Source organism: Lithobates pipiens, unplaced genomic scaffold (genome assembly GCF_037356315.1).
Source record: "Lithobates pipiens isolate NorthernLeopardFrog02 unplaced genomic scaffold, aLitPip1_a1.2 Scaffold_27, whole genome shotgun sequence".
Taxonomy (NCBI): domain Eukaryota; kingdom Metazoa; phylum Chordata; class Amphibia; order Anura; family Ranidae; genus Lithobates; species Lithobates pipiens.
Window position 1 is genome coordinate 4332622 of NW_027507788.1, and position 14519 is coordinate 4347140.

The following is a 14519-nucleotide window of genomic DNA, read 5'->3' on the forward strand; positions in this document are numbered from 1 at the left end:
ATGTCAATGAGGGGTGTACTTACTTTTGTCAGATACTGTATATTTTTTTATTCCCCCCCAATCAGAGACAGCCCCTTGGCCGTTGTGATCCCCCACAATGCACCCCCCCTCCCCCTCCCTCCAGCCTTCGCACATATTGAATTTTCTCCTTGATCCCGTGCTAAGCGTCAGCGCCGCCGATCCCGCAGACAGGGGGGGAGGGATCAATACAACAGACGGACGGACGAGGCTGGTCGGTCGGCCTTAATCCTGCCAAAGGAAACCAAGAGCGCAAATTCCCCAGTGACCGCGAAGAGGCCGCCGCGCCTCTGATCGCTTTTACTTCCCCCCGCCAGGCGAGGACACCAGATTGCGAGCCGCGGCAGGAATTCCCCTCCCGTAATCCGCGGCGCTCGGACAAAGCAGGATTAGGCGTCGGCTTTAAATAGACCCCCCCCCCCCCAAGCCGGACGCCGCAAGAAAACCGATCCCGCCAGCCGACCTGACGGGGAGACCATAATAATAATAATACGGATCTGTAAATTGCGAGCGTTAAAATAATAACGTGCGATTGGTTGACCTTTGTTCGACCTAAAACTCAATTTTCAGCAGGCTTTTCCCAGGGCTCCCGTGTGGCATCGCAGCCTCTTCTTAGAGGTTTCCAAATTGTTTCTAAATTGAATATGGTTGTGAATCCAAATTAAAATCGGCCCGTCTCTGCCTATAAAATGACGGTTTTCTTTGTCGGGTTGGTTTTGGCACGCAGGGTATTGCTGGCCAGCTTGGTGAGATTATTGCCCTAATCTCTGGGATTCTGCGGCAATTTAAAGTAAGAACTAAAGCCGCCGCCACCATTTTTTTTTTTGTGGCTATAGTAATATAGTAAGAAAGGGTTATAACCCCTGTCTGATCCCCCCCCCCCCCCCTCCCCCCATCTGTGTCCCATTGGGGAGATTTTCCTTCACTTCCTGTCTCATAGCCAAACAGGAAGTGAGGGGAAATTCCACTTTCCAACTGCAATACATATATATATATATACACACACATTGCGGGTTTGAAGTGATCTACTGAGGTTATGCATAAAGCTATCAGCCAGACTCTAATGTAAGAGAGGACACTGATGGGGACCCTGATGGGGACAGTGATGTAAAGGGGGACTCTGATGGGGGCCCTGATGTAAAGGGGGACTCTGATGGGGACAGTGATGTAAAGGGGGACTCTGATGGGGACAGTGATGTAAAGGGGGACTCTGATGGGGACCCTGATGTAAAGGGGGACTCTAATGGGGACCCTGATGTAAAGGGGGACTCTGATGGGGACAGTGATGTAAAGGAGGACTCTGATGGGGACAGTGATGTAAAGGGGGACTCTGATGGGGACAGTGATGTAAAGGGGGACTCTGATGGGGCAGTGAAGTAAAGAGGGACTCTGATGGTGACAGTGATGTAAAGGGGAACTCTGATGGGGACAGTGATGTAAAGGAGGACTCTGATGGGGACAGTGATGTAAAGGGGGACTCTGATGGGGACCCTGATGTAAAGGGGGACTCTAATGGGGACCCTGATGTAAAGGGGGACTCTGATGGGGCAGTGAAGTAAAGAGGGACTCTGATGGTGACAGTGATGTAAAGGGGGACTCTGATGGGGACAGTGATGTAAAGGAGGACTCTGATGGGGACAGTGATGTAAAGGGGGACTCTGATGGGGACCCTGATGTAAAGGGGGACTCTAATGGGGACCCTGATGTAAAGGGGGACTCTGATGGGGACAGTGATGTAAAGGAGGACTCTGATGGGGACAGTGATGTAAAGGGGGACTCTGATGGGGACAGTGATGTAAAGGGGGACTCTGATGGGGCAGTGAAGTAAAGAGGGACTCTGATGGTGACAGTGATGTAAAGGGGAACTCTGATGGGGACAGTGATGTAAAGGAGGACTCTGATGGGGACACTGATGTAAAGGGGGACTCTGATGGGGACAGTGATGTAAAGGAGGACTCTGATGGGGACAGTGATGTAAAGGGGGACTCTGATGGGGGCCCTGATGGGGACAGTGATGTAAAGGAAGACTCTGATGGAGACAGTGATGTAAAGGGGGACTCTGATGGGGACCCTGATGTAAAGGGGGACTCTAATGGGGACCCTGATGTAAAGGGGGACTCTGATGGGGACAGTGATGTAAAGGGGGACTCTGATGGGGACAGTGATGTAAAGGGGGACTCTGATGGGGCAGTGAAGTAAAGAGGGACTCTGATGGTGACAGTGATGTAAAGGGGAACTCTGATGGGGACAGTGATGTAAAGGAGGACTCTGATGGGGACACTGATGTAAAGGGGGACTCTGATGGGGACAGTGATGTAAAGGAGGACTCTGATGGGGACAGTGATGTAAAGGAGGACTCTGATGGGGCAGTGAAGTAAAGAGGGACTCTGATGGGAACAGTGATGTAAAGGGGGACTCTAATGGGGACCTGATGTAAAGGGGAACTCTGATGGGAACAGTGATGTAAAGGGGGACTCTAATGGGGACCTGATGTAAAGGGGGACTCTGATGGGGACAGTGATGTAAAGGAGGACTCTGATGGTGACAGTGATGTAAAGGAGGACTCTGCTGGGGACAGTGATGTAAAGGAGGACTCTGATGGTGACAGTGATGTAAAGGAGGACTCTGATGGGGACAGTGATGTAAAGGAGGACTCTGATGGGGACAGTGATGTAAAGGAGGACTCTGATGGGGACAGTGATGTAAAGGGGGACTCTGATGGGGGCAGTGATATATAGGGGGACTCTGATGGGGGCAGTGATGTACAGGGGGACTCTGCTGGGGACAGTGATGTAAAGGAGGACTCTGATGGGGACAGTGATGTAAAGGAGGACTCTGATGGGGACAGTGATGTAAAGGAGGACTCTGATAGGGACAGTGATATAAAGGGGGACTCTGATGGGGGCAGTGATGTAAAGGAGGACTCTGCTGGGGACAGTGATGTAAAGCAGGACTCTGATAGGGACAGTGATGTAAAGGGGGACTCTGATGGGGACAGTGATATAAAGGGGGACTCTGATGGGGACAGTGATATAAAGGGGGACTCTGATGGGGACAGTGATATAAAGGGGGACTCTGATGGGGACAGTGATATAAAGGGGGACTCTGATGGGGACAGTGATATAAAGGGGGACTCTGATGGGGACAGTGATGTAAAGGAGGACTCTAATGGGGACCCTGATGTAGAGGAAAGGCTCTGAGAAATGTTTAGGCTGTATTTTTGGACCTTTATGAATGGATTATTTGGGATTTCTATGCTTTGTTCTCCTGAATCTTATCACGCCAATAAAAAAAAAAAGAAAGAATCATCCATTTACATTTTATGCATTTTTATTGATATTTTTTCAGCCCAGAGATCTGTGCGCATGTTCAGCGTGTGCATTAAAACACAACAGTGTAAATGGGCCCCCCGAGCTTCTCCGGCTATACGGGGGGCCTGTGAGCGCCATTGCCCGGCTCCTGCACTGCAGCTCCGCAGGCTGTGATCAGGTGTGGGCAGCAGGTGGCGCTCTTCTTCCACGTTTTTCATCCCGGGCTCTGGAGTCTCCGCTGGGAAATCGATCGTCTCATCCTCAGCCCCGGGACCCGGTGAATGTAGAAATCGCCCCCCCCCTAGAGACGCCGACACGACATGGAGACCATTAGCGAGCTCACGTTTGGCAGGCGGGGAAACGCACGGCGATGGGGGTGGGGGTGGAGGGGCCACAAAAACAGCGATTGGCGGAGGCGGCCTCGTTTTGTGATTTTTAAATCCAGGGAGACCTCCTGGAAAATAAAATCCTACGGCTGCAAATCCCAGCAAACCCCCCCCCCGCCACAGAGCGAGCGTCTCACTACAAGACACAGATTAGTAAATGTACGGATGATTTCTAGGAAACATGGCGTCAGCTGCTGTCTCTGTGCAGCCGAGCTCAGACTGGGGGAGGGGGAAGCAGCGCAGGGAGCCAATCGGTTTAGGTGCAGTGCATGGAGCTTGCTGATAGGAGGAGAGAAAAGAGGGACACAGAGACCACCTTATTATTCTGCTGCTTTTCCCTTCACTGTCCAATCACAGGCCAGTTAAAAAAAAAGTGTGGCCCGACTACAACGGAGAAAAATCAGGTCTATTATTACTATACATGTACATAGCTCTGACATATACCGCAGTGCTGTACAGAGATCACTGAGCCAATCACATCAGTCTCTGTACAGAGGAGCTTACACTCTAATGTCCCCCCCCCCCACAGTCACATCAGTCTCTGTACAGAGGAGCTTACACTCTAATGTCCCCTCCCCCCACAGTCACATCAGTCTCTGTACAGAGGAGCTTACACTCTAATGTCCCCTCCCCCCACAGCCACATCAGTCTCTGTACAGAGGAGCTTACACTCTAATGTCCCCTCCCCTACAGTCACATCAGTCTCTGTACAGAGGAGCTTACACTCTAATGTCCCCTCACCCCACAGTCACATCAGTCTCTGTACAGAGGAGCTTACACTCTAATGTCCCCTCCCCCCACAGTCACATCAGTCTCTGTACAGAGGAGCTTACACTCTAATGTCCCCTCCCCCACAGTCACATCAGTCTCTGTACAGAGGAGCTTACACTCTAATGTCCCCTCCCCCCACAATCACATCAGTCTCTGTACAGAGGAGCTTACACTCTAATGTCCCCTCCCCCCACAGTCACATCAGTCTCTGTACAGAGGAGCTTACACTCTAATGTCTCCCCCCCCCCCCCCCACAGTCACATCAGTCTCTGTACAGAGGAGCTTACACTCTAATGCCCCCTCCCCCACAGTCACATCAGTCTCTGTACCAGAGGAGCTTACACTCTAATGTCCCCTCCCCCCACAGTCACATCAGTCTCTGTACAGAGGAGCTTACACTCTAATGTCCCCTCCCCCACAGTCACATCAGTCTCTGTACAGAGGAGCTTACACTCTAATGCCCCCTCCCCCACAGTCACATCAGTCTCTGTACAGAGGAGCTTACACTCTAATGTCCCCTCCCCCCACAGTCACATCAGTCTCTGTACAGAGGAGCTTACACTCTAATGTCCCCTCCCCCCACAGTCACATCAGTCTCTGTACAGAGGAGCTTACACTCTAATGTCCCCTCCCCCCACAGTCACATCAGTCTCTGTACCAGAGGAGCTTACACTCTAATGTCCCCTCCCCCACAGTCACATCAGTCTCTGTACAGAGGAGCTTACACTCTAATGTCCCCTCCCCCACAGTCACATCAGTCTCTGTACAGAGGAGCTTACACTCTAATGTCCCCTCCCCCACAGTCACATCAGTCTCTGTACAGAGGAGCTTACACTCTAATGTCCCCTCCCCCCCACAGCCACATCAGTCTCTGTACCAGAGGAGCTTACACTCTAATGCCCCCTTCCCCCACAGTCACATCAGTCTCTGTACAGAGGAGCTTACACTCTAATGTCCCCTCCCCCCACAGTCACATCAGTCTCTGTATAGAGGAGCTTACACTCTAATGTCCCCTCCCCCCACAGTCACATCAGTCTCTGTACAGAGGAGCTTACACTCTAATGTCCCCTCCCCCCACAGTCACATCAGTCTCTGTATAGAGGAGCTTACACTCTAATGTCCCCTCCCCCCACAGTCACATCAGTCTCTGTACAGAGGAGCTTACACTCTAATGTCCCCCCCCCCCCCACAGTCACATCAGTCTCTGTACAGAGGAGCTTACACTCTAATGTCCCCTCCCCCACAGTCACATCAGTCTCTGTACAGAGGAGCTTACACTCTAATGTCCCCTCCCCCCCACAGCCACATCAGTCTCTGTACCAGAGGAGCTTACACTCTAATGTCCCCTCCCCCCACAGTCACATCAGTCTCTGTACAGAGGAGCTTACACTCTAATGTCCCCTCCCCCCACAGTCACATCAGTCTCTGTACAGAGGAGCTTACACTCTAATGTCCCCTCCCCCACAGTCACATCAGTCTCTGTACAGAGGAGCTTACACTCTAATGTCCCCTCCCCCCACAGTCACATCAGTCTCTGTACAGAGGAGCTTACACTCTAATGTCCCCTCCCCCACAGTCACATCAGTCTCTGTACAGAGGAGCTTACACTCTAATGTCCCCTCCCCCCACAGTCACATCAGTCTCTGTACAGAGGAGCTTACACTCTAATGTCCCCTCCCCCACAGTCACATCAGTCTTTGTACAGAGGAGCTTACACTCTAATGCCCCCCCCCCCCACAGTCACATCAGTCTCTGTACAGAGGAGCTTACACTCTAATGTCCCCTCCCCCCCACAGTCACATCAGTCTCTGTACAGAGGAGCTTACACTCTAATGTCCCCTCCCCCCACAGTCACATCAGTCTCTGTACAGAGGAGCTTACACTCTAATGTCCCCTCCCCCCACAGTCACATCAGTCTCTGTACAGAGGAGCTTACACTCTAATGTCCCCTCCCCCCACAGTCACATCAGTCTCTGTACAGAGGAGCTTACACTCTAATGTCCCCTCCCCCCACAGTCACATCAGTCTCTGTACAGAGGAGCTTACACTCTAATGTCCCCTCCCCCACAGTCACATCAGTCTCTGTACCAGAGGAGCTTACACTCTAATGTCCCCTCCCCCCACAGTCACATCAGTCTCTGTACCAGAGGAGCTTACACTCTAATGTCCCCTCCCCCCCACAGCCACATCAGTCTCTGTACCAGAGGAGCTTACACTCTAATGCCCCCTCCCCCCCACAGTCACATCAGTCTCTATACAGAGGAGCTTACACTCTAATGTCCCCTCCCCCCACAGTCACATCAGTCTCTGTACAGAGGAGCTTACACTCTAATGTCCCCTCCCCCCACAGTCACATCAGTCTCTGTACAGAGGAGCTTACACTCTAATGCCCCCTCCCCCCCACAGTCACATCAGTCTCTGTACAGAGGAGCTTACACTCTAATGTCCTCTCCCCCCACAGTCACATCAGTCTCTGTACAGAGGAGCTTACACTCTAATGTCCCCTCCCCCACAGTCACATCAGTCTCTGTACAGAGGAGCTTACACTCTAATGTCCCCCCCCCCACAGTCACATCAGTCTCTGTACAGAGGAGCTTACACTCTAATGTCCCCTCCCCCCCACAGCCACATCAGTCTCTGTACAGAGGAGCTTACACTCTAATGTCCCCCCCCCCCCCACACAGTCACATCAGTCTCTGTACAGAGGAGCTTACACTCTAATGTCCCCCCCCCCCCACACAGTCACATCAGTCTCTGTACAGAGGAGCTTACACTCTAATGTCCCCTCCCCCCACAGTCACATCAGTCTCTGTACAGAGGAGCTTACACTCTAATGTCCCCTCCCCCCCACAGTCACATCAGTCTCTGTACAGAGGAGCTTACACTCTAATGTCCCCTCCCCCCCACAGTCACATCAGTCTCTGTACAGAGGAGCTTACACTCTAATGTCCCCCCCCCCCCACACAGTCACATCAGTCTCTGTACAGAGGAGCTTACACTCTAATGTCCCCTCCCCCCCACAGTCACATCAGTCTCTGTACAGAGGAGCTTACACTCTAATGTCCCCTCCCCCCCACAGTCACATCAGTCTCTGTACAGAGGAGCTTACACTCTAATGTCCCTCCCCCCCCACATCAGTCTCTGTACAGAGGAGCTTACACTCTAATGTCCCCTCCCCTACAGTCACATCAGTCTCTGTACAGAGGAGCTTACACTCTAATGTCCCCTCCCCCACAGTCACATCAGTCTCTGTACAGAGGAGCTTACACTCTAATGTCCCCTCCCCCCACAGTCACATCAGTCTCTGTACAGAGGAGCTTACACTCTACTGTCCCCTCCCCCCACAGTCACATCAGTCTCTGTACAGAGGAGCTTACACTCTAATGTCCCCTCCCCCCCCTACAGTCACATCAGTCTCTGTACAGAGGAGCTTACACTCTAATGTCCCCTCCCCTACAGTCACATCAGTCTCTGTACAGAGGAGCTTACACTCTAATGTCCCCTCCCCCCACAGCCACATCAGTCTCTGTACAGAGGAGCTTACACTCTAATGTCCCCTCCCCCCACAGTCACATCAGTCTCTGTACAGAGGAGCTTACACTCTAATGTCCCCTCCCCTACAGTCACATCAGTCTCTGTACAGAGGAGCTTACACTCTAATGTCCCCCCCCCCACAGTCACATCAGTCTCTGTACAGAGGAGCTTACACTCTAATGTCCCCTCCCCCCACAGTCACATCAGTCTCTGTACAGAGGAGCTTACACTCTAATGTCCCCTCCCCCCACAGCCACATCAGTCTCTGTACAGAGGAGCTTACACTCTAATGTCCCCTCCCCTACAGTCACATCAGTCTCTGTACAGAGGAGCTTACACTCTAATGTCCCCTCACCCCACAGTCACATCAGTCTCTGTACAGAGGAGCTTACACTCTAATGTCCCCTCCCCCCACAGTCACATCAGTCTCTGTACAGAGGAGCTTACACTCTAATGTCCCCTCCCCCACAGTCACATCAGTCTCTGTACAGAGGAGCTTACACTCTAATGTCCCCTCCCCCCACAATCACATCAGTCTCTGTACAGAGGAGCTTACACTCTAATGTCCCCTCCCCCCACAGTCACATCAGTCTCTGTACAGAGGAGCTTACACTCTAATGTCTCCCCCCCCCCCCCACAGTCACATCAGTCTCTGTACAGAGGAGCTTACACTCTAATGCCCCCTCCCCCACAGTCACATCAGTCTCTGTACAGAGGAGCTTACACTCTAATGTCCCCTCCCCCCACAGTCACATCAGTCTCTGTACAGAGGAGCTTACACTCTAATGTCCCCTCCCCCACAGTCACATCAGTCTCTGTACAGAGGAGCTTACACTCTAATGCCCCCTCCCCCACAGTCACATCAGTCTCTGTACAGAGGAGCTTACACTCTAATGTCCCCTCCCCCCACAGTCACATCAGTCTCTGTACAGAGGAGCTTACACTCTAATGTCCCCTCCCCCCACAGTCACATCAGTCTCTGTACAGAGGAGCTTACACTCTAATGTCCCCTCCCCCCACAGTCACATCAGTCTCTGTACCAGAGGAGCTTACACTCTAATGTCCCCTCCCCCACAGTCACATCAGTCTCTGTACAGAGGAGCTTACACTCTAATGTCCCCTCCCCCACAGTCACATCAGTCTCTGTACAGAGGAGCTTACACTCTAATGTCCCCTCCCCCACAGTCACATCAGTCTCTGTACAGAGGAGCTTACACTCTAATGTCCCCTCCCCCCCACAGCCACATCAGTCTCTGTACCAGAGGAGCTTACACTCTAATGCCCCCTTCCCCCACAGTCACATCAGTCTCTGTACAGAGGAGCTTACACTCTAATGTCCCCTCCCCCCACAGTCACATCAGTCTCTGTATAGAGGAGCTTACACTCTAATGTCCCCTCCCCCCACAGTCACATCAGTCTCTGTACAGAGGAGCTTACACTCTAATGTCCCCTCCCCCCACAGTCACATCAGTCTCTGTATAGAGGAGCTTACACTCTAATGTCCCCTCCCCCCACAGTCACATCAGTCTCTGTACAGAGGAGCTTACACTCTAATGTCCCCTCCCCCCACAGTCACATCAGTCTCTGTACAGAGGAGCTTACACTCTAATGTCCCCCCCCCCCCACAGTCACATCAGTCTCTGTACAGAGGAGCTTACACTCTAATGTCCCCTCCCCCACAGTCACATCAGTCTCTGTACAGAGGAGCTTACACTCTAATGTCCCCTCCCCCCACAGTCCACATCAGTCTCTGTACCAGAGGAGCTTACACTCTAATGTCCCCTCCCCCCACAGTCACATCAGTCTCTGTACAGAGGAGCTTACACTCTAATGTCCCCTCCCCCCACAGTCACATCAGTCTCTGTACAGAGGAGCTTACACTCTAATGTCCCCTCCCCCACAGTCACATCAGTCTCTGTACAGAGGAGCTTACACTCTAATGTCCCCTCCCCCCACAGTCACATCAGTCTCTGTACAGAGGAGCTTACACTCTAATGTCCCCTCCCCCCACAGTCACATCAGTCTCTGTACAGAGGAGCTTACACTCTAATGTCCCCTCCCCCCACAGTCACATCAGTCTCTGTACAGAGGAGCTTACACTCTAATGTCCCCTCCCCCCACAGTCACATCAGTCTCTGTACAGAGGAGCTTACACTCTAATGCCCCCTCCCCCCACAGTCACATCAGTCTCTGTACAGAGGAGCTTACACTCTAATGTCCCCTCCCCCCACAGTCACATCAGTCTCTGTACAGAGGAGCTTACACTCTAATGTCCCCTCCCCCCACAGTCACATCAGTCTCTGTACAGAGGAGCTTACACTCTAATGTCCCCTCCCCCCACAGTCACATCAGTCTCTGTACAGAGGAGCTTACACTCTAATGTCCCCATCAGTCTCTGTACAGAGGAGATTACACTCTAATGTCCCCTCCCCCACAGTCACATCAGTCTCTGTACAGAGGAGCTTACACTCTAATGTCCCCTCCCCCCACAGTCACATCAGTCTCTGTACAGAGGAGCTTACACTCTAATGTCCCCTCCCCCACAGTCACATCAGTCTCTGTACAGAGGAGCTTACACTCTAATGTCCCCTCCCCCCACAGTCACATCAGTCTCTGTACAGAGGAGCTTACACTCTAATGTCTCCTCCCCCCACAGTCACATCAGTCTCTGTACAGAGGAGCTTACACTCTAATGTCCCCTCCCCCCCACAGTCACATCAGTCTCTGTACAGAGGAGCTTACACTCTAATGTCCCCTCCCCCCACAGTCACATCAGTCTCTGTACAGAGGAGCTTACACTCTAATGTCCCCTCCCCCCACAGTCACATCAGTCTCTGTACAGAGGAGCTTACACTCTAATGTCCCCTCCCCCACAGTCACATCAGTCTCTGTACAGAGGAGCTTACACTCTAATGTCCCCTCCCCCCCACAGTCACATCAGTCTTTGTACAGAGGAGCTTACACTCTAATGTCCCCCCCCCCCACAGTCACATCAGTCTCTGTACAGAGGAGCTTACACTCTAATGTCCCCCCCCCCCACAGTCACATCAGTCTCTGTACAGAGGAGCTTACACTCTAATGTCCCTTCCCCCCACAGTCACATCAGTCTCTGTACAGAGGAGCTTACACTCTAATGTCCCCTCCCCCACAGTCACATCAGTCTCTGTACAGAGGAGCTTACACTCTAATGTCCCCTCCCCCACAGTCACATCAGTCTCTGTACAGAGGAGCTTACACTCTAATGTCCCCTCCCCCCCACAGTCACATCAGTCTCTGTACAGAGGAGCTTACACTCTAATGTCCCCTCCCCCACAGTCACATCAGTCTCTGTACAGAGGAGCTTACACTCTAATGTCCCCTCCCCCCACAGTCACATCAGTCTCTGTACAGAGGAGCTTACACTCTAATGTCCCCTCCCCCACAGTCACGGTATTACGGTTGGCGGGGAGGTTTATAAAGTTTCCTTGTACGGAAGATCTGACGGGTGAGGATTAGACTCTTGGCTGCGGATGATTAGAGGAGAAGTCCTCGTCTCCCGGGAGTTCCCATCAATCCGCGCTGATCTCTCCGGAATTGATTTCCTCGTCGCTTCCCCACTCCCCCTCCTGTCAGCGCCGCGGCTCCATCGCGATGTAATTGGCTGTCAGACATAAAACGCGGCCAATGAATTGGCAGAGATATAAAAGGCACTCGGAGTGCAACAAAGGCGACCAATTATCTCCTGATTCCGACGGGACGCACTGATGGGAACGTTGTTGCGAATGACGATGATCTGACTGTCAGTGCATGAAGAGGCTCCATACAGGAAGGACAGGGAGGAGTTTTTAACAGAAAAGCAGTAAGAGTGCCGAGGATTCTTTACAGTCAGAGAAGGGAGGGCGGGGCATTATCAGGAGCCAGACAAAGAACAAAGAGCTGTTCTTTTTATCAGAGACGGGGTTATTTACAGTAAAAGGAGGGAGGGGTTCTTTGTAGTACAAGGAGGGAGAGGTTTTATTTTTGGTACAGTAAGAGTGGGAAGGGGTTCTTTACAGTAAGAGGGATGAAGCTGTTGATTGCCCTGCCTCCATAGATCTCTATGGTGTATACACTCACCTCATTGTAGCTCTGGCTGCAGGGGAACAAAGACTTGAATGTTGAGCCAAATCCAATGATATTGAAAAGGGAAGTTGGCATGAGACTCTTCAGAATGACCAGCATGGCGTCCTGCGGGCAGAGCAGAGAAACGCGTTACAATGTATCATCTACACACAACGCATGTTACATCGTTTCCTTTATAACTGTTTTTTATCACAGACTCACACCTCGGCGTATTGAGAACCCCAAAAATCACTCATTTCATTGGGCGGAAAATCGCGGAGCTCACGTGGCTCTTTGACGCCTTCGCTCTTTCTGAGTGCGTAACCGAGCATTTCAAAATAATTTGTCGTCTCCAATAAAAAAAAAATGCATCAACGCGTTTCAAAATATTTCATCCCCCAAAAAATGACAATCCAACGCTTTTCAAGATTTCTCTAAATTATTTTGAAATGCGTTGGTGGCTATTTTTTTATTGGGGATGAGTGTGAAATACACGGGCACCATATGACAGCATGATACCCCCCAACAGGGACTTCTGTGTACCCCCTTCACGGGTAACACTGTACAGATATACAAGATATGCCAGCTGATCGGTTTCTGTGCTCTTCAATTTATTTTGATAATAAAGTCTTGTAGCAAGTTACTTTAGTGCCGGTTCACACTGCTGCGATGCGAGAACCCTGCGAATCAACACTGCGGGTTCCCATATCGCATTCAACACGCACGGCAGTTCACACTGCCATATGCGATCTGCTGGGGGGTGTCATTATATGTTAACGACACCCCCATTTCAGCTCGCATATCGCACTGCGAACTGACAGTTCGGACATGAATCGGATCGCATGTATGTGTGAACACACATGCGATCCGATTCTGGTCCGAACAGAAAAAAGGGTCCTGTGCGTGTTTGGACCGAATGCGGTGCGATATCAGCCATACTATCTGTATGGCTGACATCGCACCCGCACAGACATCGCATGTAATGTGAACAGCCGCGCGCTGCGAATTACATGTGATGTCTGGCATCGCGCTAGTGTGAACCGGCACTTATGGTCCAGGTCACACCACATGCAGTTCCATTTTTTTCTGCACCAATAAAGTCAATTCCGGTCAGATTCTGCAACAGAAACTGACTGCATGGCGTGAACTAGAGCCATCGCAATACATGGAAAACACTGTGCATGCATTTCAGAACTGCGTCTGGTGTGAACTGGCCCTATATGCTCGTGTTACTGCCCACTACTGCCCACTACTGCCCACTACTGCACACTACTGCACACTACTGCCCACTACTGCACACTACTGTACACTACTGCAGACTACTGTACACTACTGTACACTACTGCACACTACTGTACACTACTGTACACTACTGCAGACTACTGTACACTACTGCCCACTACTGCACACTACTGCACACTACTGTACACTACTGCCCACTACTGCACACTACTGCACACTACTGTACACTACTGTACACTACTGCAGACTACTGCACACTACTGCAGACTACTGTACACTACTGTACACTACTGTACACTACTGCAGACTACTGCACACTACTGCAGACTACTGCACACTACTGTACACTACTGTACACTACTGCAGACTACTGCACACTACTGCAGACTACTGTACACTACTGCACACTACTGCACACTACTGCACACTACTGTACACTACTGTACACTACTGCAGACTACTGCACACTACTGCAGACTACTGTACACTACTGCACACTACTGCAGACTACTGTACACTACTGCCCACTACTGCAGACTACTGCACACTACTGCAGACTACTGTACACTACTGCACACTACTGCAGACTACTGCAGACTACTGCACACTACTGCAGACTACTGTACACTACTGCCTACTACTGCAGACTACTGCACACTACTGCAGACTACTGTACACTACTGCCCACTACTGCACACTACTGTACACTACTGCACACTACTGCCCACTACTGCACACTACTGCACACTACTGCACACTACTGCCCACTACTGCACACTACTGTACACTACTGCACACTACTGCCCACTACTGCCCACTACTGCACACTACTGCACACTACTGCACACTACTGTACACTACTGCCCACTACTGCAGACTACTGCACACTACTGCACACTACTGCACACTACTGCCCACTACTGCACACTACTGCAGACTACTGTACACTACTGCCCACTACTGCACACTACTGCCCACTACTGCCCACTACTGCCCACTACTGCACACTACTGCACACTACTGCACACTACTGTACACTACTGCCCACTACTGCAGACTACTGCACACTACTGCACACTACTGCACACTACTGCCCACTACTGCACACTACTGCAGACTACTGTACACTACTGCCCACTACTGCACACTACTGCCCACTACTGCCCACTACTGTACA

General features: G+C 51.4%; 1 protein-coding gene across 1 annotated transcript in view; it reads right to left on the minus strand.

Moving 5' to 3' along the window:
• VWA5B1 (von Willebrand factor A domain containing 5B1) overlaps nt 1-14519 on the minus strand; it is a 129616-nt gene that overhangs the window by 56174 nt on the left and 58923 nt on the right. Inside the window, exon 9 of the mRNA XM_077456313.1 lies at nt 12116-12226. Within this exon, the coding sequence (XP_077312439.1) occupies nt 12116-12226 (111 nt within the window). The remainder of the gene's footprint in view (nt 1-12115; nt 12227-14519) is intronic.